Source organism: Prosopis cineraria, unplaced genomic scaffold (assembly GCF_029017545.1).
Source record: "Prosopis cineraria cultivar Desert tree isolate PC_DT_omini unplaced genomic scaffold, ASM2901754v1 PC1, whole genome shotgun sequence".
In the NCBI taxonomy this organism is placed as follows: Eukaryota; Viridiplantae; Streptophyta; class Magnoliopsida; order Fabales; family Fabaceae; genus Prosopis; species Prosopis cineraria.
Window position 1 is genome coordinate 1,678,761 of NW_026555332.1, and position 17,015 is coordinate 1,695,775.

Below are 17,015 nucleotides of genomic sequence, written 5' to 3' on the forward strand. Positions count from 1 at the left end.
CTCCCTCTTTTATGCAAAAATCTGGATTAGTGAGGTAATGAGGGTTTTGATTTCGATTCTCTTAGGTTTAAACTGAACCCATTGATTTATTTAAAGTCTTAAGAGTTAAATTAAGCCTTGAACCCTAAGTTTATGAGTTTTGTGGTGATTAGAAATTTTTGATAAGGGTTTGGATGAACCCTAAGTATAATTTGAGAATTTTGAGATAATGTGGGACATTTGTTAGCGAATTTGGTATGTTAGAATGTTTAATAGGATAGTTGGAGTGTTTGGGAATGGTTGATGTTATTAGAAAAAGAATTTGAGTATTTTAGACACTTAGAACCTAGAGAATTCAGAGTTATCTGGAGTGATAATTGATGATTGACACTCGATTGTATAGATCGAGCATTGTTCGAGCTATATCGCGAGTATAGAACGTGTGGAGCTAACGTTGAACCACGGTAACCTTTTTATGTGTGACAAAGGGTTGAGGTAACGAAATAATTTACACTAATTGATTATGTTGCTTAACTATTTGTGAGTAGATATGTAGATTTGAACTTGAGATTTGATAATCTTGCATATCACGAAATGTGGTTTTGTGCATGAAAATATATTTTTGCAAATGATGAGTATGATGAAAGTTATATATGAATGAGTTGAGAAATTTAAAATGTATATGTGATATATATATGTTGAGTATGGGCATGATTATGTTAGGGGGTGGGAGTTCACCCCTAGGAAGGAGTAGTAGAAGTCCATATGGCATTTATATCCTTAGTATCTAATAAGGCACGGTGTTGGAGATTTTCTCCTCAGTATCCATGTGGGATACAACGTTTGAGAGGAACGCTCTTTAACATCAATGATATAGTGTTAGAGTAACGACACCCAATTCATATGCGATAGGGGGAAATTATAGTTCAAAAGTAGGATAAAACACCTTTGGCCGAGTGATTCTACGATTGAAGGTGAGCTCAGATCAATGTGAATATGCACTTAGTTTAGGAGCCTATGATTTCGATCGGAGTGATATGAAGGCTTAGATGGTAGAATGATTATGCTAGTAGTAAAAGATTTATACTGACGAAAACAGTATGTGGTGATATGCTAAATGTATATTTTCAAGTTTTATAGTTTTACTCTCTTATGGTTGTGCATATTAATTAATAGTAGTGAATTATTCTGTTACTGAGATGTTTATCTCACCCCATAGTTATATTTTACAGGTGAGGGCTCCGGCAGGGGCAAGGGAAAGAAGGGGTAATTAAAGAGTAAAGAGCGTTATAGTATAGCTCTTTCTTTCTCTTTTAGGTTGGTAACGAATGTTGCCATTATATATTACCAACTTAGGAACATGAAATTATTTTGGATATCACTTCATGAAATTGTGATAAGTGTGCGTATCTTGGTCTAATATTGATGTTGTGGATTAAATATGTGTGATTAGCTAAGTAACCGTTACAAGTGAAGAATTTGAAGAGATTTATGTGCCAAAATGTCCAAGTGACATATGTGTTAGAATTTATCCATCTATTTATGTTGTGAATTGAGTTTTTAATGGTCATTTTGAATGTGAATGTTTAATTGTATGTTATGATTCAATGGTCATGTCATGTGTGGTCCATTTGAGGTGGTCAAAGTGTCTCTGGGGCTAATGGCAATTGGAATTTTGAGTTGGATACCTTTGTGTGTGTTTTGATGTGAAAACAAACTATTTTGGATTTGGGTATTCATCTTTTAAATGAATGATTGTTTGAGTATAAAACTGGTACCATTAACTAGAGGGCTCAAAGAGCTTCGTATGGACACTTGAATCGCCCAAATCGGACGTTAGATGGCAAAACAGTGCCCTCCTAAAATTCAGAGGGATGTCATGATAGCAATCTGCTATCATGACAGTGGGTGCACGCTGCGGCATGTGGTTGTTACGCTGCGACACAAGAGGCCTTTGAGGGACTTGTTCTTTTGTGCCATCCGCCACAGCGAGCGCATCTTGTGCTGTGGTGAATGGACTAGAATTGTAGAAGAATGGTGTTTTAGCCTAATTTTGACGTGGTTTGTTTCCTATGCTTTTGTATTTACTATTAATTGATTTATAACAATGGTTTGAGCTCAAACAATATTTTAAAAAAGGTTTTCTTGAGATTTTAATATTTTAAACTAATTATTTTTAAACTCTTGAGTTATTTAACTTTTTTAGGAGATTTTATTTAATCCTAGTTATCACAACGATGTGTGAGTGTTGTCTTAGTAATGTCAAGGCAGACATTAAAAACTTCATCTTTCAAGCAATCAACCTTCTGTGCAAAGTACCATTATGGCAAACTCTAATGTCTAAGCTAGTGCTTTAAATGTCAACATAGATGCAAAATCATCAAACACATAGCAAGAGAGCTTATCAACTGGGTAATTAATTTTGAAATTAACTTTAGAGAGGAGAAATGTAGAACTAAAGTAATATTGGTGTAATAAAGTGAAAATAGGACGGCTCTTGTTCTGTGGCTTCTATAGCTTGTTTTTTGTATCCATTCATTGCCAAACTAGAGATCATTGTACTCCATGAAAGTGATAAAATCATATTTTATTGCCTATTATCTTGAACACCTATTAAGCTTTATCCAAACAAACTGAGAAATGTGATAGTGTCTATAATAACTAGTGGCTTCAAAAGAATGACATCACCACTTGAAGAATCTTGCCCCAAGGATTAAATATGGCTTATCTATACATGGCAATGCTAACAATACAAAGAAATTGGTTCTTCTCATTCATACTTTCAAGATTTTGCTTATTGCAACATCATAGATTATCTCAAGAACATAATAGCAAGAAAATTGCAAAAAACCTAAGATAGAATATGAGATGAAGAATCCTTCAACTAAAAGGTCTTGACTAACTCCAAAATTTAGATTCAACACATGCGATTACTTAGCACAGCACCAGAGGTTGTGAATTTTTAGAACTTAGTTATGACTAAATTTTTCCAAATTTATGCTCCTTTAAGATGCATATGTAAATAACACCTTAGCCCACTTATAACTAGCATCCAACTACATAGCCATTTGCAAATATATGGCTAAAACTGTGTAGAAACCTATCTTCTGGGAATGAAGACAGCACTTGAGTTTGATAGGAAACTCTCTGATCAACATCATAGATAGATTTAAATAACATGAATGTATATAAAACCAATCACATGCATATCTCAAAACATTATAAAAGATAAGTCCAAAAGAAGCTTAACGATAGTGAGCTAAGAATCTTAAAACACCCACGGCAACTCTCCAACTCTTTCTACAATCCTGGTAGCCTCATGACCAAGAATACATGGGAAGAGACTCCAAGTATTAGCATCTGAATGACATAAAGCAGTGTAAAGAATCTTGACTCAAACCTCACCAACTTATGGTAGGGCCACATGAACGTCTTCAATAGTCAATGGCTGGTTGGGTTCCCAGACCACTATAGCTTTAAAGGTAATGACTTGACTTGGCCCTTAGAACCATTCATGTGAGTGATAACAATGATCAAACCTATCAACATGTGCAAACTTATGCTAAAAAACTTCAATAATTCAATGCTCATAATGGAAAGCATCCTTGGATCTCCCCACGGCTGGATTAGTCAGAAAAGCTTAGAAAGGAGCCACTTGAACCACCTGTTCTTGCTCAAGAATCTCCACAATCCTCCTCCTGTTATTGCTACTTTTATCATCTCCACCGCACTAAATTCTTTAACATTTACCAAATCCTCCATTATTAAGCAATCAAAAGTGACGCACCCAAAATAGGACGCAATCATCAACTCTGTTGATGTCAACATTGTCCAAGCTCACATCATCCATGGCAACAAGTGGGCTATAGTTGCTGCTCATCTCTTCCCTAATGAACTCATCAAGGGCAGTAATGGCTATAACACATCAACATAATTGAGGAGATATCCCTACAGAGAAGCTCAACCTTTAAGAATTGATGGTGCCATCGATGAAAATCAACAATGAATGAAAATCAAAGATAGCAGATGATAATGATGATGACGTTGCTAGTTATGGAGACAAATAGATCTTTCATGGCTTGGGGTTTTCTACAAATGGAGATTGAGATGAATCTTTGAGGACATAAGTTAGGGCATTCGCTTCTACTTAATCGTTTAAGGAGGGTCAGATCTTTAATCTCTAGGGAATGGATCTTGGTTACCCATTTGGATATTACACTGTGAATAGGCATTTGAATCTTGTTTTTCTAGCCCAAATCTTGATTCTTCAACCATATCAAAATTCGCTTTACTGAGGCCCAAAACTAGCTTACTCATTATGCCATGTTGACTAATAAAACAATGATGAATATGATGAATTGATGATTAAACAATATGATGAACAATACAACTCTAACTTGGAGAAGAAAACTATGAATCCCAACATCTCTTTGAGATAAGGAAGACCTTTGTTAACCTCCTTTAGAGGTGGGATGCAACCTCCTACACAACTTAACAGTGTAGTGCCCTTTATATAGACTTTTTAGAGTCACTAATAAACCTAGTGATTAACTCTAATCACTTATAACATTCCTTTATAGTATTCTCATATTGGCAATATATGGCAAGGGAAATTGGGTGAATAGTGCTAGAAACGTTGGGGTGACGAGAACAACAAATCGAGTGGCTAGTCATGCTCAGAAGTTTTATATTCGCTGAAAGAAAATTGAAACCAAAGTGAAGAAAAGACAAAGCATTCTTGACTTCAATTTATTAGACATCAACTCTGAATTTTTGAGTCAACTCCGGAACCAAATTGCTCAGAACCACCTCATTTCTTTAGATCCTCCATTATCATCACTGCAGCATCAACACGGTCAGGTTCAGCCATGTTTAACACACCAATCTAACTCATCAGTGTATTATGATTTTCTAGTAACGCAGCATCAGTCACCAAGCCCTCAAATTTTTTTAAATCTTCAATCTCAACAACCTAATTACTTACTGGCTCATTTTGAACTTCCAGTGCTGCATCAGTCACCAACAATGAATAATCCATTAGGCATTTAAATTCTTTCAAGTCTTCAATTTCAACAATCTAATTACTCACCAATTTATTCTGATTTTCCAATGCTATATCAGCCACCGATAATAAATCACCAGCTAGTCCTTCATATGCCTTCCAGTCTTCAATCTTAGCAACCTATTTACTTACCAATTCACTTTGATCTTCCAATGCTGCATCAATTACCACTAATGAACTATCAATTAGATCCTCAAATTCCTTCAAGTCTTCAATCCCCACAACCTAATTACTCATTGTGATCTTTCAGTGGTACATCACTTACCATTAATGAATAATCAATTAAGCCCTCAAATTATTTGAAGTCTTAAATCTTAGCAACTTAATTACTCACAAGCTCCCTATAATTTTCCAGTAATGAATCAACCTCAATTGCAGAAGCCAGGCCAATGCATCAACTATATATCAGCCTAATCCACGAGTTTATTATGGTCTTTTCGGTCCACTAATCACAGGAAATGAATCAATGGTACCGCTATAAGCCACAAGTTGCTCATAATCTTCCAGCGCACCATCTATCATTGTTGATCAATCACAGTTCTCCACTGCAAAACTCACTGATCAATCCTTGATATCATTTTTATTATATACCTCCCTAATATGTTGTTAAACTTGTCTCACGTGTTGGAATTTCATTAGTACTAGCTACGAGTTTTGCCTATCATCATCATCATCATCATCACTATTTATACCAGTTCTATGGGTAGCAGCTATTAATTTGTTTCATTGTTTAGGTCAGCATATCAATTGTTTTCTTTTACTTGCGCTCGCGAGGCCATCCAAATAAAATTTACGTGGAATAGTAGTGGAGTGCTTCATTACTTTAAATGTAATGGGATATACAATTATTAGTTTCCATACTTTCTCTCAAATATCAATTTAATGTTTATATTTTAGGATAATAACATACATATATTTTAATAAATATTTCGTGATTTTATAAGTTTTGTTTTCTATATTTTATTATTAAACAATTTTTTAATAAAGTTTATGAGCTTATAATTCAAGTTTACGTTACAAGTTTATGCATGTGTTATAAGTTAATTTATATTCACCAATTTGACAGCTTTTGATATAGAGATGTTGGGGACTTGAATAGAAATGTGTATAATGATAAGATCATTTTCACTAAAAAAAAAAAGATGCAAATTAAGCAATATAAAAGGTATATTGATAATAAGAGTAAGATAACAAGAAAGAAGAAATGACGCTTGGTTTAACTAGTTAATGAAACTAAATCATTTTATTTTTAAATTTTAAATTCAAATCCTAGAACAAACAGTTATATTAAATAAATTTGCTAAAAGTATTTTTCAGGTTTCGTAAGATATGGACAATGATGGAATAGAAAAAAGAATAAAATAGAAGAAGAATTATTTATTTTGTTCATGTCTGATTGGAATTTACAATGCAGAACATGAAGAATTTATATGTGATATAGACGGAACGTTTGAGATTTTTTTTTTTAAAAAAAGATATTTACGCTGCTGAGCTTTCACACACACACACACACACACACAACCTTGAATCATCATCTGAACAGTTAATTTGATACTTTTAATATAATTAATAAGTTAATGATAACTTAAATGATTTCTATTTTTTTTCAATCCAATTATCCATCTTGCTGCATTAAAATTCACTTCTAGTTGCCTCCACTTTTAAACCAATTAAAAAATAATTACCTACGATAAACAAGTTAGTTATGATTTCACAAATAGTTATATTATGTCTAATGTCAGATACATATTGACAATATATCAGTTTTCACATTTGAAAGTCACTCCAGCTGTTGGCTCCAACGTGGGATAGCCTACCCGTAAATTTGTTGATAGTAATGGGTAGGGCTGTGATATTTTGAATTTTCAATTTTATATTATTTATTCGATTTTTTTTGTTTTATATATATATATATATATATAATTTCTTTAACTTTATTTATAAATTATTTTTACCAATTCCATCAATATTAATATAATAAAAATATAAAAAATAAAATCCTCAAAAAATAAATAAATTATATAATATTATTTTTTTATTTTTTTTATTTTTTTAAAATAATTTAAATATTTTATTTAAAATAAAATATTGTTATTAATTTAATAATTTATAAAATAATTTTTAAAAGATAATTAATAAAGTGGATCGAAAGAGTATCCTATTCACACGTAGAATTTTATTTTATATGATTTATGATTTTGTACTAGATAACAAATAATACACGATGCTTGGCAAGCACAGTGAAGCAAAAAATCGTTGATTTCTGCAGAGGGAAAACTGCGACTACGAGGCGGTGTGCTGCGTGAATTGCGTGAAGACTGCAGAGGCTGAAGCATGTATCATCCCACCAGAGGTGGCGTTCGCGGTGGTCGAGATCGTGAGTTATCAGTTTTCAATTTTTTGAAATTAACCTTACCCAGAATTGCCCTATTTCTGCCTGATCTCCACAACGCGTTGTGATTTTGATTTTCTTTTTAAATCTGGGATGTATCAATTGGGAATCTTTTCCCCAATAATTATTTTTTTTTGAATTAGAAACTAGCACATAGGGTAGTTTATTTTTGTTTCTCTGAATCTGTCAAATTGACAACTGCAATCTATCTCTTCTCTGTATCGTTAATTTCTCGTTGTTCTCGTTGCTGATGTTGTCATGGCCTGTGCAAAGTTTTTGTTGGTGGTAGACCTTTTAATAACCTTTGGATTTTACAAACTTCAGTTGAATTCGGGGTATCTGACTTGAAGAGAATCGCTTGGTTACAAATGCCAAACTGGACAAACGATTAGCGTACTTTAGTTCTTTGTTCTGAATTTTTACCCATTTAACTGACAGCTTTATTTGAAATGCTTTGGGTTTTCCTTTCACTCATCATTTAGAGGATTTATGGTCTATGTTGTAGGTCCGCTGGCTTCTGTCAGCTTGCAGCCAGCTTCAGCTTTGTATTTTCTTCTAGCTGTTTATTTTACACAACCTAACTTGTGCATGAATTATAACTTTCTTTCATGATGTTAACTGCTCCTTATCTTTTTGAAACAAACAGCTTAGTAATTAAGTTCGCCAGCCAGGAAAAGACTCCCGAGAATTCAAAATCCTAGTTACAAGCTTTCTTATGAGAGATGTAACTTCTAAATTCATGAAAATATATGTCAATCATGCCTTCACCTTTTTAAAGTTCTAGTTCTACATTGTGCTGGGGAACCTCTTCATCCTGTGGCATGAAAATTTGTCTATCTGCATACAAAATACTTCTAAAGATAGGTCTTGGGTACATTGCAAAGCAAGTATTGGGAACCTCTTCATCCTGTGGCATGAAACACCTTCAACTGACAGCGTCATTTTGGTGCCAAAGGTGCTAGCCTTATACCCAGCCCAAGGGGCCACTGCCAAAACGCAAGTGCCTTTTGCCGCCTGACTTAAGCCAGCACTTCTAATATTATGGGAGTGTTATAGAATTTAGATTGGAAAGAGAGAGAAAGAGAGGGGAAGTAGAGAAATGAAATAGAGAGATAAAGAGAGCAAATCCAAATAGGTAATTCTTATTGGAAATTGAAGTCTAAAATTAGGTGCTCTATTGCCTCTTAGTTATAAGTATTATTATTATATGAATATATGTCCTAATCTATCCAAATCCTACTAATATAATAATAATATAATTAAATATCAAATCCTATTTGAATCATATATCATATCTAAATCTATTTAAACCGTAATTAAATATTAATTATTTTCTTATTTATTATAATTAGATGACAATACCCTCCCCCAAAAGACCCTTGCCCTTAAGGGTCAAGTACACAGAAAATTGTATCAATTAGACCCCTAAAGCATCCTAATTAAATTGCCTTTGAACCAAGTAAAAAAAAAAAATCATTGGCGGCAAGGAAGTGGAGATATATGTTCTCAGCAGCAAAGTATAGGGTAACAATGATTGAATCTAGAGAACATGCATTAATGGAGAACTTAAAACAGATGGTAGTTTACAACCATTAACTACGAAAGAATCTTAGGACCCATACAACGTGAATTGTATGACGTCATTGTGCTCTATCATTTACTAAGTTTTTAGAGATATTGTTAATTAAGAGTTGTTTGTCAACAACTTCTATAAGCATTATCTTTGGCTTTCCTCCACTCCTTTTAACAAGGTTTAAATTATCCGTTTCACTTTCTTTACTGGTGCCTCCCACAGTTATATTTGTACATGTTCAAACCATTTCAAATGATTTCTACCATTTTTCCCTCAATAGGTACTACTCCAACTTTTTCTCGTATGTGCTCATATGGCATTTTATCTTTATGTGTATGCCCGCACATCCATCTCAACATTTTCATTTGTGCTATTCCAACTTTATGCTCTTGCTATCTTGTTGAAACCCAACATTCATTACCAAATAACATAATTAATCTTAAGTAATTTGATAAAATTTTCCTTTAAATTTATTTAATACCTTATGATCGCAAATAACTCCTTTAGCGTTTCTCTAATTAAACTATCCATCTTGCATCCTATGTATAATGTCCTTATCAATTTTTCCTTCATGTTAAATAATAGCTCCCAAATATCTGAACTTTTTCACTTGAGATATAATATGATCTCCCAATTTCACTTTCAAATTATTATTGACCTCTTATTAAAATTATAATGCAAATATTTTGTCTTACTTTTACTCAGGCAAAAACCTTCTGACTGCAATGCCCTCCTCCATGACTTAAATTTTCAATTAATCTCTTCTCTTATCTCCACAATAAGAACTATATTATCTGTGAAAAGCATGTAATTGGGGATTTCTCTTGAATATGTTTACTCAAAACATTTAGGGCCAGGTCAAACGAATAAAGACTCAAAGGTGATCTTTGATGTCATCCAATCCCTATAGGAAAGTGTTTTATTTGACCATCAGATGTTTTTATACTAATGGTTACCCCCTCATACATATCTTGTATGGTTCTAATATAGGCAACCCGTACTCCTTTTTTTTTCAAGACTTTGCAAAGTATTTTTCTTGATACACGATCATAAGTTTTTTTCAAATCAATGAAAACCATGTATGAATATTTACCTTTGTATCGATACTTTTCCATTAATTCCCTTAGTAGATAATCGTTTCTATAGTTGCCTTATCTGGCATGAAGTTAAACTGATTTTCAGAAATACCAGTCTCCATTCTCAACTTATGCTCAATCATTCTTTCCCACAATTTCGTTATATGACTTATAAGTTTAATCTCTTTGTAGTTAGAACAATTCTGAATATCCTTTTTATTTTTGTGAATAGGGACTAAAGTGCTTTTCTTTCAATTGTCAAGTATTTTATTGGATTGAAATATCGTGTTAAATAACTTAGTTAACTACCACATCCCTTCTTCACTTAAACATTTACATACTTCAATGAGATACAATCAGATACATTGGCTCTACCATTTGCCATTTTTTAAGAGTTTCATTTACCTTACTATCGCGTACCCTTTGATAGAATGACAAATTTTATTCTCCTTCACGAGTTACTAAAAGTTACTAGATGAACCAATTGAAGGAATTTGTGTTGACATAACCATCAACTACTTAGAGTTCTTGGCTCTTCTTGATAACATTGTGACAATTTACTTGGGTGCTGGTTGAAAAATACCCACTCTTTTCTTGAATGATAGAACCTTCTTGCAACATTGGATATATATCTTGAGTTAATGGTAATGAAGACCCTTATTCTTTCACTTTATTTACCTCCTTGATAGCCTCCCAATCCTCTTGCAAGGAAGCTACCTCCTTCAAGATTGGTAGTGTTTCACGCAATACAACACTTATTTCTTTTAACTGTCGAGCAATACTCTGAAGTTGCTTTATATCAAAACCCATCCTCTTTGGTCTAAGGAAGGATGGCTTTGATATCATTGTTATAGAATTTAGATTGGAGAGAAAGAGAGAGAAGGGGGGAATAGAGCAACGAAATAAAGAGGTGAAGAGAGCAAATCTGAGTATGTAATTCTCATTGGAAATTAAAGTCTAAACTTAGGTACTCTGTTACCTCTTATTTATAAGCATTATTATCATATGAATATATATCCTAATCTATCCAAATTCTACTAATATACTCCCTTCGTTAAAAAATGTAAGGCATTTTTAATTGAATATCATTTCTAGCACTTTTGAAAAAAAGGTAATGATTACATTTTAAAAGACTAAAAATGCCTGATATTTTTTAACATCCAGCACTTCAAAAAATGCCTTACATTTTTTAACGAAGGAAGTAGTAATATAATTAAATATCTAAATCTTATTTAAATCATTAGTCATATTTAAATCTATTTAAACTCTAATTAAGTATTGATTTTTTTCTTATTTATTATGATTCGATAACAGTGAGGCACTAGGTCTCTGTGGTGTCTTGCCTTAGCATGATGGCTTGTAATAACATTGAACAGATCATACTCTTATATGGAAGAAACAACTCTCAAAAGAGGAATGCAGCAGCATGCTTCTAACTCATGAGTTACTAGTTTACTAACATTACGAAATTGGTTTCTTACCCCTTAAATTAAATGTATGATGATTGGAACATTTGAGGAAAGGGAGAGGGCTTTGGGGAAGGGAGAAAGAAAGGAAGGGAGATTTAGGGAGAGAAAGGAGGGAGGAAGGTTGGAGTAACTCAATGAATTTATTCCTGAGTGAAAGAAAGTAACCCTCAAAGTTTTTTGCTTTAATGATCTTATTGAACTACATGAATTCAAAGCCCAAACCTGTATATATTTATGTAAATCCATTTATTTTGGCATTTTGAATCTGATACGATCATAAGAACCAAATGCTTGGGGAAGAATTTAGGGAAAGAGAAGAGAAATAATATTATTACAGGAAGAAGTGCGAGAATGTTAAACACTTATAACTCTAATAAACCAAAAGAAAAGGTTGAGCCTGACAAGAATCTTACTCTTCCAATTCTAATAGCCAAGGAGGATCTCTAAAGTGCAAATCAGATGCATAAATCTAAGCTTCACATATACATTCTCTATTGATAATAAGTGATAACATGAAATAATAATAGCAAAACAATTAGCAATGGTAAAATAAATAATCACAATACTAACAAAGGGGCACATTGGTGCTTTTAACATGAAATGATGTCTATCTCCTCACTGTCCCCATTCTTCCCATTCTGTATTAGCCGTTCAGGCTCCATGTTCTGCCCACAACTTTCCTCCCCTGTTTGTCACTAATGGACTACAGTGGTACTTTATCATAATGTGTCTTTGATGATCGACCTTCTGATCAGATCAATTTATTGATTTTTTATGCTTTTCTTGTGATGTACAGAGTTCAGTTGGGATGATGTTAAAGTTGATAAACATAGGGAGAACTATCTTGGTCACAGCATCAAGGCTCCTGTTGGCCGATGGCAGAAAGGTAATATTGATAATTCTTTCAAGTTTACGATTTCATTAAGAATGCTGTGTATCAATATCTCAATATATATATGTATATATATGCATGTTCTTGGATACTAGTGATTGCTTAGTCTTGAGAGTAAACATGAATGAAAAGATATTAGTGTTGTTGCCTTAAGATGGCATATGGTGGTTGAGGATTTGTGTCATGCGGTTTATTCTTTTACAATTCCAATTGGCGGTTATAATTATATATACTTTGATTGCTGATATCAGGACCAGGAACTTCAACTTTTATGAAACAATTAAACTCTCTGGCTCCAAATACATTTGATACTGTGACTGGAAGAGCTTAATTTTCACTTTCTCTAGGTCATATTTTATCAAATAGAAATATCGGTCACAGTTGGAGAATGTCATTGGCTATGTTCTTCTGCTCCTACCTTTGACCCATGCAACGTAGTTTTTTTTTTTTAGTTTATATTTGTCCACTCTGTTGTTTGGTGGGTGCGGAAATATTTTCTGAAAACGTTTACTTAATGATTCTGTTGATCCCGTAAGAGAGAACTCTTAAGATAGTTCTGTAAAGATCTCCAAAACTCCCCTTATATATTTTGGTAATTTTGTTATTGCAGTTTTCTTTATAGTTTTGAATTGAGACCCAGTTGTTTAATATGAATTTTGTCTTGTTTAAGAGTAATCGGGTCAATCAAAATACTGGTTGGTCAGTCTTTGCATTATGTAATGTATTGGTATGAAATTTAAGAGTTGGTGATTGAAAAAACATTTAACAGTCAGTAAAATGATGCTTAAGCTGCACCTCGGTTTAGGTTGCCACATTATCAAGGAAGAAGAAACTTTGAAACGCAGTGCTTTCATGGCAGATGAGCAATATATAGATATGAACAAGGATTTGAAATTGCTTGAGAACTAGAGGGATGTGTTTGGAAGAGGACGAGTGGCAATTCAATTGGTATAGCAATTGTAATTCTGAAGCAAAGGAGTGGTGACTACTTGCATGAAGAATTGAGCTCCTGCTGCTATTTTTTGGATCATAAAATCCATCATTCTTGGCTTTAGATGAGTTTTAGAATTTAAAATGTTTCTATACTCTCTTTCCCAAGGCCTTTTTTTGGACCATAAAATCCATCATTTTGCTCTTTAATTGTCTTTTTTTTTTTTTTTGTCACGTAGCCCTTTTTACCATCTTTCTCTCTCTTGGATTCTAGTAGGAGTGAGTTGAAGATTCAAAAAGCCTATCTGAGATTTTCTTTTAGTTTGGCGTGGAAGAATTGAAAAGAGAAGAGATCACTTTTTTAATTACTTGGGAGTTCTTCTGAAAGGCTGTGGAGGGGTTCTGGGACTTGGAAATTTGGCATCCAAAAGCATTGTTGACTGTATTTTCTGAGCCAAAACAGAAGAATGATGCTTGATATTTTTATTCAGGGGCAACAACAAAATACATATATAACTGAGAAGGGATGCCTTTCTAGACCTCCCCACTACTTATAAAAACCCATTACCCATGAAAATATTTCTCAGGGATAGATAGCTTTGGAGATGCTGATCTCTTTGATAATGGGTGTTGGTATTTATTTTGGGTTTTGGGAGGATAATTGTGCAGGAAATCTTTCAGTCTATCTCCTGCTCATTTTGGAATTTTTGTTTCCACTGTGTCTATTCTCCTTAATAGAGCGTTTTGGCCATTGTGGGACTCTTGCATAAAGAGGGATCTTACGAATAGGGATTTTATAAACTAGAATTCCTTCTGCTGCTACTTCACCCTATGGACTCTTAGCTGTTATTCCACTTTGGAAAGGGAAGTTTGGACTCTTGGTTCTTCCCCCACATTTCTTCAAATGCTCGTTTCATGACCTTACTGTATAAGTAGTAGTGGCGAAACTATTGTTCTTGAGAAGTTTGTTCATAAATTTAAAGCTCTTTCAAAGGTTTTTGCTATCTCCTCGTAGGGTACTGCAATGCTGATGGATAAAAAGCTATTTTGAAGAGCATTGATCGAGTTGATTGTTTCTTTAGACAGCAGCAAGCAATAATGTTGCAAATTTAAAATTAAGCTGTCATTTCACTATTATTTGACCATTTAAGTTTCCATGGTTGGATGCCTTCAACATTCTACTGAATATAAGCATATGTTGATAGTTTTTTCTTTTTCTTTTTCTTTTTAAATGAAAGATATCTATAATTGATACAAAACAACAATAACAACAAGCCTTAAGCCACTATTAGATTTATGCACAAAAAAAAAAAAAGATTAAAAAAGAAATCAGTTCAATTTATTCGTTACCACATCCATTGAATAAAAGGAGGGGGCATGCTGATAGATTTTGTCACCTTTTTAATGAGCGTTTTAAATCTTTTCAGGTAAAGATCTGTTTTGGTATGCAAGGGACAAAAAGTCCATGAATGCGGAGATGGAGGCTGCGAAAGAAGAAATTAAAAGAATTAAGGAAGAGGAGGAGCAGGCAATGAGGGAGGCCCTTGGCTTAGCTCCTAAGCGTGCAAGCCGTCCTCAAGGTAACAAGCTTGATAAACATGAGTACTCAGAGCTGGTGAAGCGTGGGTCTACAGCTGAGGATGTGGGTGGAGGCCATGCTGACGCAGCAAGGGTTGATGGCCTTGGTTTTTCAAGGTAAATTAATTGGGCATGCAACCAAATATTACATTAACTTTTTTCTACTTCTTGGTGATCCTTTTGCTGATTTTACGGTACATCATAATGAATGATGGGATTAAACATGTGTGTATACCAGTTCTTCATTGGTATGTGTATTGATAGGCTTAACATATTTTGTAGAGTTAAGGGTATAAATATAGAGGTTTTCCAGCCCAAGTAGAATATAACATGCTGAGTTCAAAACATCTGTTCCTTTGTGGGACTGGTGACATCTGTATCATGCTCTGTGGCACACACCCTCCAAGCTGTAGTAGAGAAGATGGTCACCTAGGATAGGCGGACCTGGATATTTGTTATTTCATATGACATGCCCGCCTGAGATATTAAAGTTTTATGTCTTCAGAGTATATGAATAAAAATGCAAAGTTTATTGGCCCGGTTTGTGTTTGACATGCCACAGTATGGGAGTAGGCAATCGTGCTAGGTGGGTAAACTCGTAAATGATCAACCTCTAAGTTATGATGTTCCTGGGCAGAAGCCAATCCAGGGTCATGTTTCTGTAGCCGTGTTAGGTGTAAGAACGTTCTCTGCTCCAAGTGTTTACATTCTTTATTATCAAGATTAATCAATCTTATTTTTCTGTAAAATTATCCATTTGTTTAGATTTGTGGAGAATAAATTCTCTGTACAATGAGCTTGATCTAAACTTGGAGAGTTAGAGGTGGTGGGGTTGAAAGACACCCACTTATGTGCTATTGTCTCTTTTCATCACTTTGTTGGTGGAAGGAAAAAAAAAATCTCTTTATCACTGGGTTGTTTCTCTTTCGTAGATTGAGTCTACTTATATTTCATGTGAATCATTTATATCTATCTGCAAACATCCTTGTCGACCTTATTTGAATAACTTTCCCCCCATATTCCTACAGAGCACCCCGCCCTTGGAACGAATCTAGTTCTTCAATGTCCACAATCACAGAGAGTCTACCGAAAGTGGAAGAAGCATCGATGGCAGTTCAATCAGCGAGGAGGACTGAACAAGAAGAAGAATCAGAAGATGAAAAGAGCAGAAGAAAGAGAAAGAGGCACGAGGAGAGGAAGCAAGAGAGACGAGAAAGGCGTGACAAGAGGCATTCTCGTGATTCCGATGACAGGAAGATGCACAGGAAAGAGAAGGAGAGGAGGAGACATGATTCTGATTGATCAAATGTCTTCTTACTTGTGCACTTTTTCTCATCATTTTATGCCAAGTAACTTGCTGATTTTAATATTGTATTTTATCATATTTTTATACAATTCAATATTGTATTTTATATCGGCAACTTCTTCGCAGTTCCTAACTCTTTGTATCCGTATGCATGTAGTTATTACTTGTCACCTTATGCGTCTCAGGTTTGGAGTTTTGTTAGGACTAATATCCAAATTGGGAGAATTACAATTAGTTCTTAGATAAGAAAATTGACACAAAAAAAAAGGGGTTTTTTGCTTTGTTAAGTTATCATTGACATAGTATTTTTTTTTTTTTTCAAATTAAGAAGAGTAGAAACTAACGGTTTGGGATTACAAATAGAATTGAACATGTAATTGTACATTTAGAGGGAAAATTGTTTGGTTTAGTGGTGAAAGCTTATATAATCTCATTTGAACTCATGCAGGTGATTTTGAAGTTTATTTGCACTGGTTCGACTATTTTTTGAAAACCCTGATTAATTGCAATTTGGATTTTTGGCTGCGCATTGAGTAAACGTTACTAAAAGGTGCTTCTGCATTTAAAAGGGAAAAAAAATCACAATTGAGTTTTTATTGAAGGCTAAAATACATGAAATTTGAACTTTGGGGTAATTGAATATTACTCTCTATATTTTTAAATGTTTAAAATTAATTTTCTCTAATTTTTAATTTTATTTTTCATAGCCTTTATAGTTTATTAACTTTGTGACGTTGTTAATAGAATTTGTCATGTTG

The 17,015-nt window shown here is 33.8% G+C and overlaps 1 protein-coding gene across 1 annotated transcript; it reads left to right on the forward strand.

Moving 5' to 3' along the window:
• The first annotated feature begins 7,255 nt into the window (after positions 1-7,255).
• Positions 7,256-16,441, forward strand: LOC129295871 (uncharacterized). Its single transcript, XM_054934462.1, has 4 exons — positions 7,256-7,418; positions 12,348-12,437; positions 14,801-15,068; positions 15,980-16,441. Exons 1-4 carry the CDS (start codon positions 7,376-7,378, stop codon positions 16,251-16,253), a joined length of 675 nt encoding a protein of 224 aa, XP_054790437.1. The 5' UTR covers positions 7,256-7,375; the 3' UTR covers positions 16,254-16,441.
• The last annotated feature ends 574 nt before the right edge of the window (positions 16,442-17,015 follow it).

Excerpts from the sequence above, each read along its gene's own strand:
- LOC129295871 (XM_054934462.1), top strand. The coding sequence starts at position 7,376 with ATGTATCATCCCACCAGAGGTGGCGTTCGCGGTGGTCGAGATC. Across the intron at positions 7,419-12,347 it reads CGTTCGCGGTGGTCGAGATC|AGTTCAGTTGGGATGATGTT; the intron begins GTGAGTTATCAG and ends TGTGATGTACAG. Across the intron at positions 15,069-15,979 it reads GATGGCCTTGGTTTTTCAAG|AGCACCCCGCCCTTGGAACG; the intron begins GTAAATTAATTG and ends ATATTCCTACAG.